The sequence below is a fragment of the Coregonus lavaretus genome (assembly GCF_964263955.1).
Source record: "Coregonus lavaretus genome assembly, chromosome: 1".
Classification (NCBI taxonomy): Eukaryota; Metazoa; Chordata; class Actinopteri; order Salmoniformes; family Salmonidae; genus Coregonus; species Coregonus lavaretus.
In genome coordinates, this window is record NC_139988.1 from 89,981,236 (window position 1) to 89,995,400 (window position 14,165).

The 14,165-nt window shown below is 38.9% G+C and overlaps 1 protein-coding gene across 1 annotated transcript in view; it reads left to right on the forward strand.

Moving 5' to 3' along the window:
* The window catches only part of LOC311134359 (cAMP and cAMP-inhibited cGMP 3',5'-cyclic phosphodiesterase 10A-like), a gene marked incomplete at its 3' end in the record, with an annotated part of 68,524 nt that extends 55,306 nt beyond the window's left edge, over positions 1 to 13,218 (forward strand). Inside the window, exon 3 of the mRNA XM_084168009.1 lies at positions 13,148 to 13,218. Within this exon, the coding sequence (XP_084024135.1) occupies positions 13,148 to 13,218 (71 nt within the window). The remainder of the gene's footprint in view (positions 1 to 13,147) is intronic.
* Positions 13,219 to 14,165: the final 947 nt, after the last annotated feature.

Genomic DNA, 14,165 nt, shown 5'->3' on the forward strand with positions numbered 1-14,165 from the left:
GGTCCCCCCGTGTGGTTCTGTGATTTTTGCTCACCGTTCTTGTGATCATTTTGATCCCACGGGGTGAGATCTTGCGTGGAGCCCCAGATCGAGGGAGATTATCAGTGGTCTTGTATGTCTTCCATTTCCTAATAATTGCTCCCACAGTTGATTTCTTCAAACCAAGCTGCTTACCTATTGCAGATTCAGTCTTCCCAGCCTGGTGCAGGTCTACAATTTTGTTTCTGGTGTCCTTTGACAGCTCTTTGGTCTTGGCCATAGTGGAGTTTGGAGTGTGACTGTTTGAGGTTGTGGACAGGTGTCTTTTATACTGATAACAAGTTCAAACAGGTGCCATTAATACAGGTAACGAGTGGAGGACAGAGGAACCTCTTAAAGAAGAAGTTACAGGTCTGTGAGAGCCAGAAATCTTGCTTGTTTGTAGGTGACCAAATACTTATTTTCCACCATCATTTGCAAATAAATTCATTACAAAATCCTACAATGTGATGTTCTGGATTTTTTTCTCTCAATTTTTCTGTCATAGTTGACGTGTACCTATGATGAAAATTACAGGCCTCTCTCATCTTTTTAAGTGGGAGAACTTGCACAATTGGTGGGTGACTAAATACTTTTTTTCCCCACTGTAAGTTTGGATTGAGCAGACATTCCCATATATTTTCGATAGCTGCATATGTGACATAACTCCACCATTTATATTCATAATATCATTAAAAAATATAATACGATTTGTTTATTAATCTGTATATTTGAGTTTAACCATAACATTTGTTGTAATATTTGTTCTATCTTTTCTGGAGGATAAAACTAAATTGTAACTAGCTTTGTATGGCTTGTTTAAGAAAGGGCGATACTTGAAACAAAATTTCATTTTAAATTAGTCGGAAATGAGAAGTTGTAATCTATATAAAGGCAAAAAGGCAATTTTTGAACAGAGGATGAGCCTTTCTTTATAATCTACTGGAGAACCATTTTGGGTTTAAGTATAACGTATGTATGAGTGAAGCTTTTAGTGAGAGGTTTAAAGCTTTAATATTTAATCATTTTAGCCCCCCAAACTCATATTCATTATATAAATAGGCACGTTTAATTTTGTCTGGTTTAGCATTCCAAATAAAATGAAAGATTTTTTGCTCATATGATTAAAAAAATGAGTCGTCTGGAGTAGGCAGCGCCATCAGTAAGTAAGTAAACTGTGATAGGACCAAAGAGTTAATCAATGTGATTTTTCCATAAATAGACAAGTATTTACCTCTCCATGGTTGCAGAATCTTATCTATTTTTGCGAACTTTCTATTGAAATTGATTGTGGTAAGTTAATTGATATTTTTTTTAGATATGAATACCAAGTACGTCTACTTCACCATCCGTCCATTTTATTGGTAAACTAAAAGGTAGTGTAAACACTGTGTCTTTTAACGATCCAATACGTAATATGGTACACTTGTCATAATTAGGTTTTAGTCCAGAGAGGTTAGAAAAGTGATCAAGATCTTCAATGAGACTGTGCAGGGATCCAGATCGCGGACTTAAGAAGAAACTTGAGTCATCGGCATACACTTACACTTTTGTTTTTTTCTAACCCCTTGATGTTCTTGTTGGATCTAATTTTAATAGCTAGCATTTCAATGGCCATAATAAATAGATATGGAGACAACGGACAGCCTTGTTATACTCCTTAAAAGCTCAATACATTCTGAGAAGTAACCATTATTTAATATTTTACACCTTGGGTTGCTGTACATAACTTTAACCCATTGTATAAGAGATTCACCGAAATTAAAGTAATCCAGGCATTTATATGTAAATTCTAGTTGTACTTTATCAAACGCCTTTTCAAAATCTGCTATGAAGACCAGGCCTGGTATATTTGATGTTTCATAATGTTCAATTGTTTCAAGTAATTGTCATATATTATCTCCAATATATCGTCCATGTAAAAAACCTGTCTGATCAGGATGAACAATATCTGGTAAAACCTTTTTTTATTCTATGTGCTATGAATTTTGCCAGGACTTTCGCATCACAACATTGAAGTGTGAGAGGCCTCCAGTTTTTTTTTTTAAATGGACTGGATCTTTATACTTACCACGTGGGTCCTGTTTTAGTAGTAATGAAATCAGACCTTCTTGTTGAGTACCTGAAAGTCTACCATTTTTATAGCAATATTTAAAACATGCTAATAATGGATCTTTGTGAGTACATCAAACAAGGTCTGATATACCTCTGCTGGTGTACCATCAAGGGTTTTTACAGACTGAAAATATTTCATTGCCTCAAAAAGTTCCTCTTCTATAAGTTGGCCTTCACACAGGTCTTTCTGTATTATTATTATTATTATTATTATTATTATTATTATTATTATTATTATTATTATTATTATTATTAGGAAAGAAATCCTTACAGTTAACATCATTCAGTGGAAATGGAGGAGACTGACAAGAAAACACATGCTTAAAATATTTTGCTTCCTCTTTCAAAATATCATTTGGTGAATCATGGATGATTCATTTGTAGCGAGTTTCTGTACATTCTTTTTGGTAGCATTTCTATGTTGAAGATTCAAGAAGCATTTTGTGCATTTTTCACAATTTTCCATCCAATTCGCTTAATTTTTTAAATACATTACACTTCTTGAATAAGTACCTCCAATTATTTTTGTTTTTCCTCTAACCTATTTTGTGCCTCTATAGTCCAGCTTCCATTACCATCTACCTGCACTGTTATTTCCTCTATTTCCTTTATTCGTCTGATCTCTTTTGACCTAAACAGCTTTTGTTTTAATGATGAGTATTGTATTGAATGGCCTCTAAAAGTACATTTAAAAGTGTCCCATACAATATGGAGATCTGCTGTACCTACAGTTGAAGTCGGAAGTTTACATACACTTAGGTTGGAGTCATTACAACTCATTTTTCAACCAATCCACAAATTTCTTGTTAACAAACTATAGTTTTGGCAAGTCGGTTCGGACATCTACTTTGTGCATGACACAAGTAATTTTTCCAACAATTGTTTACAATTCCAGTGGGTCAGAAGTTTACATACACTAAGTTGACTGTGCCTTTAAACAGTTTGGAAAATTCCAGAAAATTATGTCATGGCTTTAGAAGCTTCTGATAGGCTAATTGACATCATTTGAGTCAATTGGAGGTGTACCTGTGGATGTATTTCAAGGCCTACCTTCAAACTCAGTGCCTCTTTGCTTGACATCATGGGAAAATCAAAAGAAATCAGCCAAGACCTCAGAAAAAAAATGGTAGACCTCCACAAGTCTGGTTCATCCTTGGGAGCAATTTCCAAACGCCTGAAGGTACCACGTTCATCTGTACAAACAATAGTACGCAAGTATAAACACCATGGGACCATGCAGCCGTCATACCGCTCAGGAAGGAGATGTGTTCTGTCTCCTAGAGATGAACGTACTTTGCTGCGAAAAGTGCAAATCAGTCCCAGAACAACAGCAAAGGACCTCGGGAAGATGCTGGAGGAAACAGGTACAAAAGTATCTATATCCACAGTAAAACGAGTCCTATATCGACATAACCTGAAAGGCCGCTCAGCAAGGAAGAAGCCACTGCTCCAAAACCGCCATAAAAAAGCCAGACTACGGTTTGCAACTGCACATGGGACAAAGATCATACTTTTTGGAGAAATGTCCTCTGATCTGATGAAACAAAAATAGAACTCTTTGGCCATAATGACCATCGTTATGTTTGGAGGAAAAAGGGAGTTGCTTGCAAGCCGAAGAACACCATCCCAACCGTGAAGCACGGGGGTGGCAGCATCAAGTGTACTTCCAAAGTTGTGGCAAAATGGCTTAAGGACAACAAAGTCAAGGTATTGGAGTGGCCATCACAAAGCCCTGACCTCAATCCTATAGAAAATGTGTGCGCAGAACTAAAAAAGCATGTGCGAGCAAGGAGGCCTACAAACCTGACTCAGTTACACCAGCTCTGTCAGGAGGAATGGGCCAAAATTCACCCAATTTATTGTGGGAAGCTTGTGGAAGGCTACCCGAAACGCTTGACATAAGTTAAACAATTTAAAGGCAATGCTACCAAATACTAATTGAGTGTATGTAAACTTCTGACCCACTGGGAATGTGATGAAAGAAATAAAAGCTGAAATAAATCATTCTCTCTACTATTATTCTGACATTTCCCATTCTTAAAATAAAGTGGTGATCCTAACTGACCTAAAACAGGGAATGTTTACTAGGATTAAATGTCAGGAATTGTGAAAAACTGAGTTTAAATGTATCTTGCTAAGGTGTATGTAAACATCCGACTTCAACTGTATGTTGTGCAGAAAAAAAGTATATTATGAATTACTTTGTCTTAGTTAAGAACAAATTGTCATCCAATAGGCTTTGATTAAATTTCCAATATCCCCGTCCACATGACAATTCTGTAAGAGTTATATGGAGGCCAATTAGATGGTGGTCCGATCGCTTTCGTTTTCCTATTAATATTTATCTTTGTGTAGCATAAGATTATTAAATAAATCAATCAATTGTGCAAAAACACAATTCCAAAACAACAACCTGCAGTAGATGATGCTGGGAAAAAAGTTAATTTGTTATCATAACTTTAAAAAATAGAGTTGATGTGACTTCTCATTTAGTTCTGAGTCAGTACCACAGAAACATTTTAAGTCTGAGTGCTGGACCAAGCAGCAAGAAACCGAAAATCTACCACTTTCCCAGTGAGTGGGAGGAAGATCATTATTTCACCACAAAAAAATTAAACGTGTGTGTCTGATCTGCCGTTCAAACGTAGCTCTTGCTAAGAAGGGAAATGTCACGATACATTTCAAAACTGTTCACAAGAAATATGAAAGTCACTTTCCAGCTAAAAGTGAACTACGTAAGAGAAAATAAAAAGAGTTGAAGTCTCAACAATTGATCTTTACAAGGCCCAGCTCAAAATCAAAGGCAGCCACGATTGCATCATTCCGGGTGAGTCGCATACTAGCAAGGCACAAGAACCCATTCCAGAATGGAGAAATGTTAAAAGAGGCCTTTTCACAGGCAGCAGAATCATTGTTTGATGATTAAAAAAAATTAATAATAATTAAAATAATTTCCGCTATTAAGGATGTTCAGCCATCCAGAAATACTGTTACACGGCGCTGTGACATGATGGATGAGGACTTGAGGGAGCATCTTAAAAAAATACATAAATTAGTGCTTGTTATTTTCACTTCAATTTGACGAGTCGACAGATGTGATCGACACATCTCAGTTGTGCATTTTCATCAGAATGGTGTTTGAAGATATGACTGCCAAAGTGGAACTGCTCAAAATCATATTGTTGAAAGGAAAAACTTGAGGGGAGGACATTTTTGTGGCATTCAAGGTCTTTATTAATAGCACTCAGTTACCCATTTACAAAAAGTACAAAGAGGGTGGAAAAAGTAGATTCAATGTAACTAAAGTCTGGGCACCCCTGGTCTCGAAATTGGACGTCTGTCCATGTCCTGAGCACGTAGGGAAATGCCTTCAAAACAGTCTACTAGGGGCACAGTGACCGCTATTACCATCAAGTATGCTTGGGTTTTGCTAGGGTGGTGTGGACAGGGGTGGTAGATGGGCGTAATCACATGACTCCGGATCTGAAGGTTGCGTGTTCAATCCCAGTGGTAGACACTCATTTTATATTTTGTTGTTTTAACCCTATCCTTAACAATTTAACCTTATTCCAAACCTTAACCCTATCCTTAACCATTTAACCTTATCCCAAACCTTAACCCTTAACCTAACCATGTAACCCTATCCCAAACCTTAACCCTTAACCTAACCATGTAACCCTATCCCAAAGCTTAACCCTATCCTTAACTATGTAACCCTATCCCAAACCTTAACCCTATCCTTAACCATTTAACCCTATCCCAAACCTTAACCCTCAACTTAACCATGTAACCCTATCCCAAACCTTAACTTAACCATATCCCAAACCTTAACTTAACCATGTAACCCTATCCCAAACCTTAACCCTTACCTTAACCATGTAACCCTATCCCAAACCTTAAGCCTTACCGTAACCATGTAACCCTATCCCAAACCTTAACCCTTACCTTAACCATGTAACCCTATCCCAAACCTTAAGCCTTACCGTAACCATGTAACCATATCCCAAACCTTAACCCTTTGTCACGATCGTCATAATGAGTGGACCAAGGCGCAGCGTGATATGCGTACATCTCTTTAATAGTGTACTAGCAACACGATACAAAAATACAAAACAACAAAACGAAACGTGAAGTCCTCGATCATGAACACAAACCAACACGGAACAAGATCCCACAAAACACAAGTGCACAACAGGCTGCCTAAGTATGGTTCCCAATCAGAGACAACAAGCAACAGCTGATTCTCGTTGCCTCTGATTGAGAACCACCCCGGCCAACCTAGAAAACACATGAACTAGAAACTGAACTTAGAACACAAAACATAGACCCTACACACCCTGGCTCAACATATAAGAGTCCCCAGAGCCAGGGCGTGACACCCTTAACTTAACCATTTAACCCTATCCCAAACCTTAACCCTTAACTTAACCATGTAACCGTATCCCAAACCTTAACCCTTAACCTAACCATGTAACCCTATCCCAAACCTTAACCCTTACCTTAACCATGTAACCCTATCCCAAACCTTAACCCTTAACTTAACCATTTAACCCTATCCCAAACCTTAACCCTTAACTTAACCATGTAACCGTATCCCAAACCTTAACCCTTAACTTAACCATGTAACCGTATCCCAAACCTTAACCCTTAACCTAACCATGTAACCCTATCCCAAACCTTAACCCTTACCTTAACCATGTAACCCTATCCCAAACCTTAACCCTTAACTTAACCATTTAACCCTATCCCAAACCTTAACCCTTAACTTAACAAATGTAACCGTATCCCAAACCTTAACCCTTAACCTAACCATGTAACCCTATCCCAAACCTTAACCCTTACCTTAACCATGTAACCCTATCCCAAACCTTAACCCTTAACTTAACCATGTAACCCTATCCCAAACCTTAACCCTTAACCTAACCATGTAACCCTATCCCAAACCTTAATCCTTACCTTAACCATGTAACCCTATCCCAAACCTTAACCCTTAACCTAACCATGTAACCGTATCCCAAACCTTAACCCTTAACTTAACCATGTAACCGTATCCCAAACCTTAACCCTTAACTTAACCATGTAACCCTATCCCAAACCTTAACCCTTAACCTAACCATGTAACCCTATCCCAAACCTTAACCCTTAACTTAACCATGTAACCCTATCCCAAACCTTAACCCTTAACTTAACCATGGAACCCTATCCCAAACCTTAACCCTTAACTTAACCATGGAACCCTATCCCAAACCTTAACCCTTAACTTAACCATGTAACCCTATCCCAAACCTTAACCCTTAACTTAACCATGTAACCCTATCCCAAACCTTAACCCTTAACCTAACCATGTAACCCTATCCCAAACCTTAACCCTTAACTTAACCATGTAACCCTATCCCAAACCTTAACCCTTAACTTAACCATGGAACCCTATCCCAAACCTTAACCCTTAACTTAACCATGTAACCCTATCCCAAACCTTAACCCTTAACTTAACCATGGAACCCTATCCCAAACCTTAACCCTTAACCTAACCATGTAACCCTATCCCAAACCTTAACCCTTAACTTAACCATGTAACCCTATCCCAAACCTTAACCCTTAACTTAACCATGGAACCCTATCCCAAACCTTAACCCTTAACTTAACCATGGAACCCTATCCCAAACCTTAACCCTTAACTTAACCATGGAACCCTATCCCAAACCTTAACCCTTAACTTAACCATGGAACCCTATCCCAAACCTTAACCCTTAACTTAACCATAGAACCCTATCCCAAACCTTAACCCTTACCTTAACCATGTAACCCTATCCCAAACCTTAACCCTTAACTTAACCATGTAACCCTATCCCAAACCTTAACCCTTAACTTAACCATGTAACCCTATCCCAAACCTTAACCCTTAACCTAACCATGTAACCCTATCCCAAACCTTAACCCTTAACTTAACCATGTAACCCTATCCCAAACCTTAACCCTTAACTTAACCATGTAACCCTATCCCAAACCTTAACCCTTAACTTAACCATGTAACCCTATCCCAAACCTTAACCCTTAACCTAACCATGTAACCCTATCCCAAACCTTAACCCTTACCTTAACCATGTAACCCTATCCCAAACCTTAACCCTTAACTTAACCATGTAACCCTATCCCAAACCTTAACCCTATTCTTCACTAAACTTAACTGCCTGTTATGTCTTTATCATTATCTTATCCGACTTGCCACAACTGAAATAATATTAAATACAAAAAATTAAGTAATATTATTGTATCCTTAATGTAATAAACTACATCTAACTGTATTTGTAGTACATTTGTGAACAAGTCTCACAATACAAGTGAATGATAGTTGTTAAGTATGTAAACGATTCAACGATAAGCATCAGTCCCCGGTTCAAATATTAAATGACGATACCAGTGCATCACCAGATCTGTCGGTCCACGGGAGCCCAAACCAATCATGCAACGGTCAGAAAACTGATTGAAACGTTACATATCGCAGGTTCACTATTTATTTTTTACTCATGTAATTATATTATTTTTGTAATATTTACCCACTTCTTCTCCCCTATTTCATGATTACAATCTTGTCTCATCGCTGTAACTCCCCAACGGGCTCAGGAGAGGTGAAGGTCAAGTCATGTGTCCTCCGAAACATGGCCCGCCAAGCCGCGCTTTTTTTCAACACCCGCTCGCTTAACCCGGAAGCCAGCTGCACCAATGTGTCGGAGGAAACACCGTTCAACTGACGACCGAAGTCAGCATGCAGCACGCCCGGCCCGCCACAAGGAGTCGCTAGAGAGCGATGAGCCAAGTAAAGCCGCCCCCGGCCAAACCCTCCCCTAACCCGGACGACGCTGGACCAATTGTGCGCCGCCCTATGGGACTCCCGGTCACGGCCGGTTGTGACACAGCCTGGGATCCAACCCCGGGCTGTAGTGATGCCGGAACACTGCGATGCAGTGCCTTAGACCGCTGCGCCACTCGGGAGGCCCTTTTTACTCATATTTTATTCCGAAAATTCCTCTAATTTGTTTCGATGCGTCCTCTCCTTCAGTTCAGTAGCCTATCAAACTTTTATGCTTGTAACTGCAAATGACTGTCAGATAACAACTGTGCGCACAGAGTGGGAGACACAGCTGCTTTCGCCAACGAGAGGTTAACCTAACGTAGCAGGTAAAAGTACTGTATCCCTGAAAACAGGATGTTATCGTTTTCTGGGGACTCCACTTAGGCTAACGAGAGGTAGGACTATCCCTGTTCTAAAAGGATATCCCTGTTCTAATAGGCTATCCCTGTTCTAATAGGCTATCCCTGTTCTAATAGGCCATCCCTGTTCTAATAGGCTATCCCTGTTCTAATAGGATATCCCTGTTCTAATAGGCTATCCCTGTTCTAATAGGATATCCCTGTTCTAATAGGATATCCCTGTTCTAATAGGATATCCCTGTTCTAATAGGCTATCCCTGTTCTAATAGGCTATCCCTGTTCTAATAGGATATCCCTGTTCTAATAGGATATCCCTGTTCTAATAGGATATCCCTGTTCTAATAGGCTATCCCTGTTCTAATAAGATATCCCTGTTCTAATAGGCTATCCCTGTTCTAATAGGATATCCCTGTTCTAATAGGATATCCCTGTTCTAATAGGCTATCCCTGTTCTAATAGGCCATCCCTGTTCTAATAGGATATCCCTGTTCTAATAGGATATCCCTGTTCTAATAGGCTATCCCTGTTCTAATAGGCCATCCCTGTTCTAATAAGATATCCCTGTTCTAATAGGATATCCCTGTTCTAATAGGCTATCCCTGTTCTAATAGGCCATCCCTGTTCTAATAGGCTATCCCTGTTCTAATAGGCTATTATGCGCGGCACCTTCAACATTCAGATCCTTGTAAAATGGCATTCGCAATGTCAAATCATAGGCTTTATTAGTTGAGTGACAACCAATGTTATTTACTGGGTCATTGTTACCAAATGCGCTGTAGAAAAGGGTGTTGTTTTACCGGAGTGGATGTAGCTCATATCCAACTGCTTATTGGGGTTTTCAATCATTCAGATTTGATTTAGATTGTTCAGGTTCACCAGAATAAATAGTTTTGGTAGTTTTGCTTTAAACAGTCAGTGTGTTTGGTCATTTTTACATTAACAAGATAATTTCATAAAATACATAAATCCTTTTTGCTAGCTGCACATGGTCGCGTTCATTGGTTGTAGCGTAAAAATCCAAACTGTCTAAACAATTCGCTTTTGAGACGGGGAATAAATATTTACATAGGATTAGCTCAAAAACATTTTTTATCTACAAAAATGACAAGTTAATCAGTGGTGTATGGTGATTTCAGATAAAATGACAAGTTAATCAGTTGTTAATGGTGAATTGAGATAAAATGACAAGGTAATCCATTTATATTGGTGATTTCAGATAAAATGACAAGTTAATCAGTTGTTAATGGTGAATTGAGATAAAATGACAAGGTAATCCATTTATATTGGTGATTTCAGATAAAATGACAAGTTAATCCATTTTTATTGGTGATTTCAGATAAAATGACAAGTTAATCAGTGGTGTATGGTGATTTCAGATAAAATGACAAGTTAATCAGTTGTTAATGGTGAATTGAGATAAAATGACAAGGTAATCCATTTATATTGGTGATTTCAGATAAAATGACAAGTTAATCAGTTGTTAATGGTGAATTGAGATAAAATGACAAGGTAATCCATTTATATTGGTGATTTCAGATAAAATGACAAGTTAATCAGTTGTTAATGGTGAATTGAGATAAAATGACAAGGTAATCCATTTATATTGGTGATTTCAGATAAAATGACAAGTTAATCCATTTTTATTGGTGATTTCAGATAAAATGACAAGTTAATCAGTGGTGTATGGTGATTTCAGATAAAATGACAAGTTAATCAGTTGTTAATGGTGAATTGAGATAAAATGACAAGGTAATCCATTTATATTGGTGATTTCAGATAAAATGACAAGTTAATCAGTTGTTAATGGTGAATTGAGATAAAATGACAAGGTAATCCATTTATATTGGTGATTTCAGATAAAATGACAAGTTAATGCATTTTTATTGGTGATTTCAGATAAAATGACAAGTTAATCAGTGGTGTATGGTGATTTCAGATAAAATGACAAGTTAATCAGTTGTTAATGGTGAATTGAGATAAAATGACAAGGTAATCCATTTATATTGGTGATTTCAGATAAAATGACAAGTTAATGCATTTTTATTGGTGATTTCAGATAAAATGACAAGTTAATCAGTGGTGTATGGTGATTTCAGATAAAATGACAAGTTAATCAGTTGTTAATGGTGAATTGAGATAAAATGACAAGGTAATCCATTTATATTGGTGATTTCAGATAAAATGACAAGTTAATGCATTTTTATTGGTGATTTCAGATAAAATTACAAGTTAATCAATTTTTTTTGGAGATTTCAGATATAAGTGGGGGGACAAAAAGTATAAATTGCCCCCCCCCCCCCCCCCCCCCCCCAATCGTGGGGTGGTAGATGCTCAGTCTGCCCAATGGCTCAGCTCAGGTGCCCACACACACACACACACACACACACACACACACACACACACACACACACACACACACACACACACACACACACACACACACACACACACACACACACACACACTAACAGAGGGCAACTCAGCTTATAATAATATAATATAATAATAATATGCCATTTAGCAGACGCTTTTATCCAAAGCGACTTACAGTCATGTGTTCATACATTTCTACGTATGGGTGGTCCCGGGGATCGAACCCACAACCCTGGCGTTACAATCTCCATGCTCTACCAATTGAGCTACAGAGGACCACATAGAAGTCATCTCAGACAGATCCAATTTAGAGAGGTCCAGATCCTGAGCTCCAGCAGATTTTCATTTAAAATGGAAAATGAATGTGTTCATGCATCGATTCGTTCCCCTAATCAACCCGAATCACACCGAAGCGTTTCAAACGAAAGCGTATCGTTCCTGTATGGTATCTAGATGCGTATCGAATCGTTCATGAAAGGAGAGATGCACATCCCTAATGTTTATAGAGGATAGCATCTTCACTGGCTTCAGTATGAGGGAGTGTGTGTGTGTGCTTGGGTGTGTGTGTGTGTGTCTGTGTGTGTGTGTGTGTGTCTGTGTCTGTCTGTGTGTGTGTGTATGTGTGTGTCTGTGTGTGTGTGTGTGTGTGTGTGTGTCTGTGTCTGTGTAGTATCATATACATACAGTATGTTTAAATGGTCTGCTGTTGGGTTTGAGCTTAAAGCATTATATCTCTCTATTGATGTCATAGTGAGGACTCACTACTGGGGGGGTTCTCTCTCTCTCTCACTCACACACACACACACACACACACACACACACACACACACACACACACGTACGTTAGGATTGGGCCTAAAGCATTATACCTCTGTATTGACGTCATTGTGAGGACTTCAGTCTAAAATAGCTCCCTTGGTGAGGTTTGGAAAGCCAGTTCTCTCTGAAGGAATGTTTAAAACAACAAACACTCTCTTCATTCTCTTAACATGTCACAATGACAAGAGAAGATCCTTTCTTTTTTCTACGTTTTAATGTTTCGGCAGTTTGTATACTTTTTCATACTATTGGATTCTGATTAAACGTAAAGGTGATTTTAGTCAATTTTTTTTGACAAACAAAGTCATTTTAGGGAACATCGTAAAAAATTTCAAGTTACCTAAAACATTAAGAAATGACCTAGAACATTCAGAACCTATTTCAATGATGTTGTTATTGTATACAGCATTGTCTGTCCATAATGTAATTTTCCACATACAGCATGTTCCCTGTTGTCTTTTATTATGGTTTCTATTCCCCTCATTGAGTTGTGATGAGCACATGAACTCTGTGACCATGTCTCCTAGCTAGTCTCCTTGTTTCCTTTGTCTTGTTTCCTTGTCTCCTTCTCCACCACAGTGTAACTGCTTGTTTTGTCTTCTTCTTTCAGATGACACGTCATCAGGCAGCAGGGTAAGTTACTTCCTGTCTATCTGTATGTCTATCTATCTGACTGTCTAGATGACACGTCATCAGGCAGCAGGGTAAGTGGCTGGCTGGCTGGCTGGCTGGCTGGCTGGCTGGCTGGCTGGCTGGCTGGCTGACTGGCTGGCTGGCTGGCTGGCTGGCTGGCTGGCTGGCTGGCTGGCTGGCTGGCTGGCTGGCTGGCTGACTGGCTGGCTGACTGTCTATCTGTCTGTCTGACTGTCTATCGAACTGTCTGTCTGTCTATATGTCTGTCCCACTGTCTGTGTTTCTGTCTGTCTGTCTGTCTGACTGTCTGTCTAACTGTCTGTCTGACTGTCTATCGGTCTGTCTGTATGACTGATGACTGTCTGTCTATGTGTCTGTCTCTCTCTCTCTCTCTCTCTCTCTCTCTCTCTCTCTCTCTCTCTCTCTCTCTCTCTCTCTCTCTCTCTCTCTCTCTCCCTCTCTCCCTCTCTCCCTCTCTCCTCTCTCCCTCTCTCTCTCTCTCTCTCTCTCTCTCTCTCTCTCTCTCTCTCTCTCTCTCTCTCTCTCTCTCTGTGTCTGCATGTGTGTCTGTCTGTCTGACCATCTGTGTCTGTACCTCCTGTCTATCTGTGTGCGTGTCTGAATTGATTCCATTATATTCAAAGTGCTAGAATCAGTGGCCTGTTATTGGATTCATACTCCTGTGATGGTACCTGTGGGTGAACTTGGAACAATAAGAACCTCTGTGAAGAATTTTAATAGTTTGGGATCTACTTAGATTAAGGCACAGATGCAGACTCCTTATTTTAACGTCATAAACATGTTTTGACTATCCTTTGCTTTGTTTTCAGTATTTTTGACTTTATTACTCTAGAAAGAAAAGCCCATGCATAGTCTGTCTACTGAGTTGATAAAACATTGACTGAAAGGAACTCAAATAAAATACAATCGTACACACAGTTTGGTCAGAACTCAGGAGTCTGCTGTTGATGATGTAAGCAATGATCACATGGTAG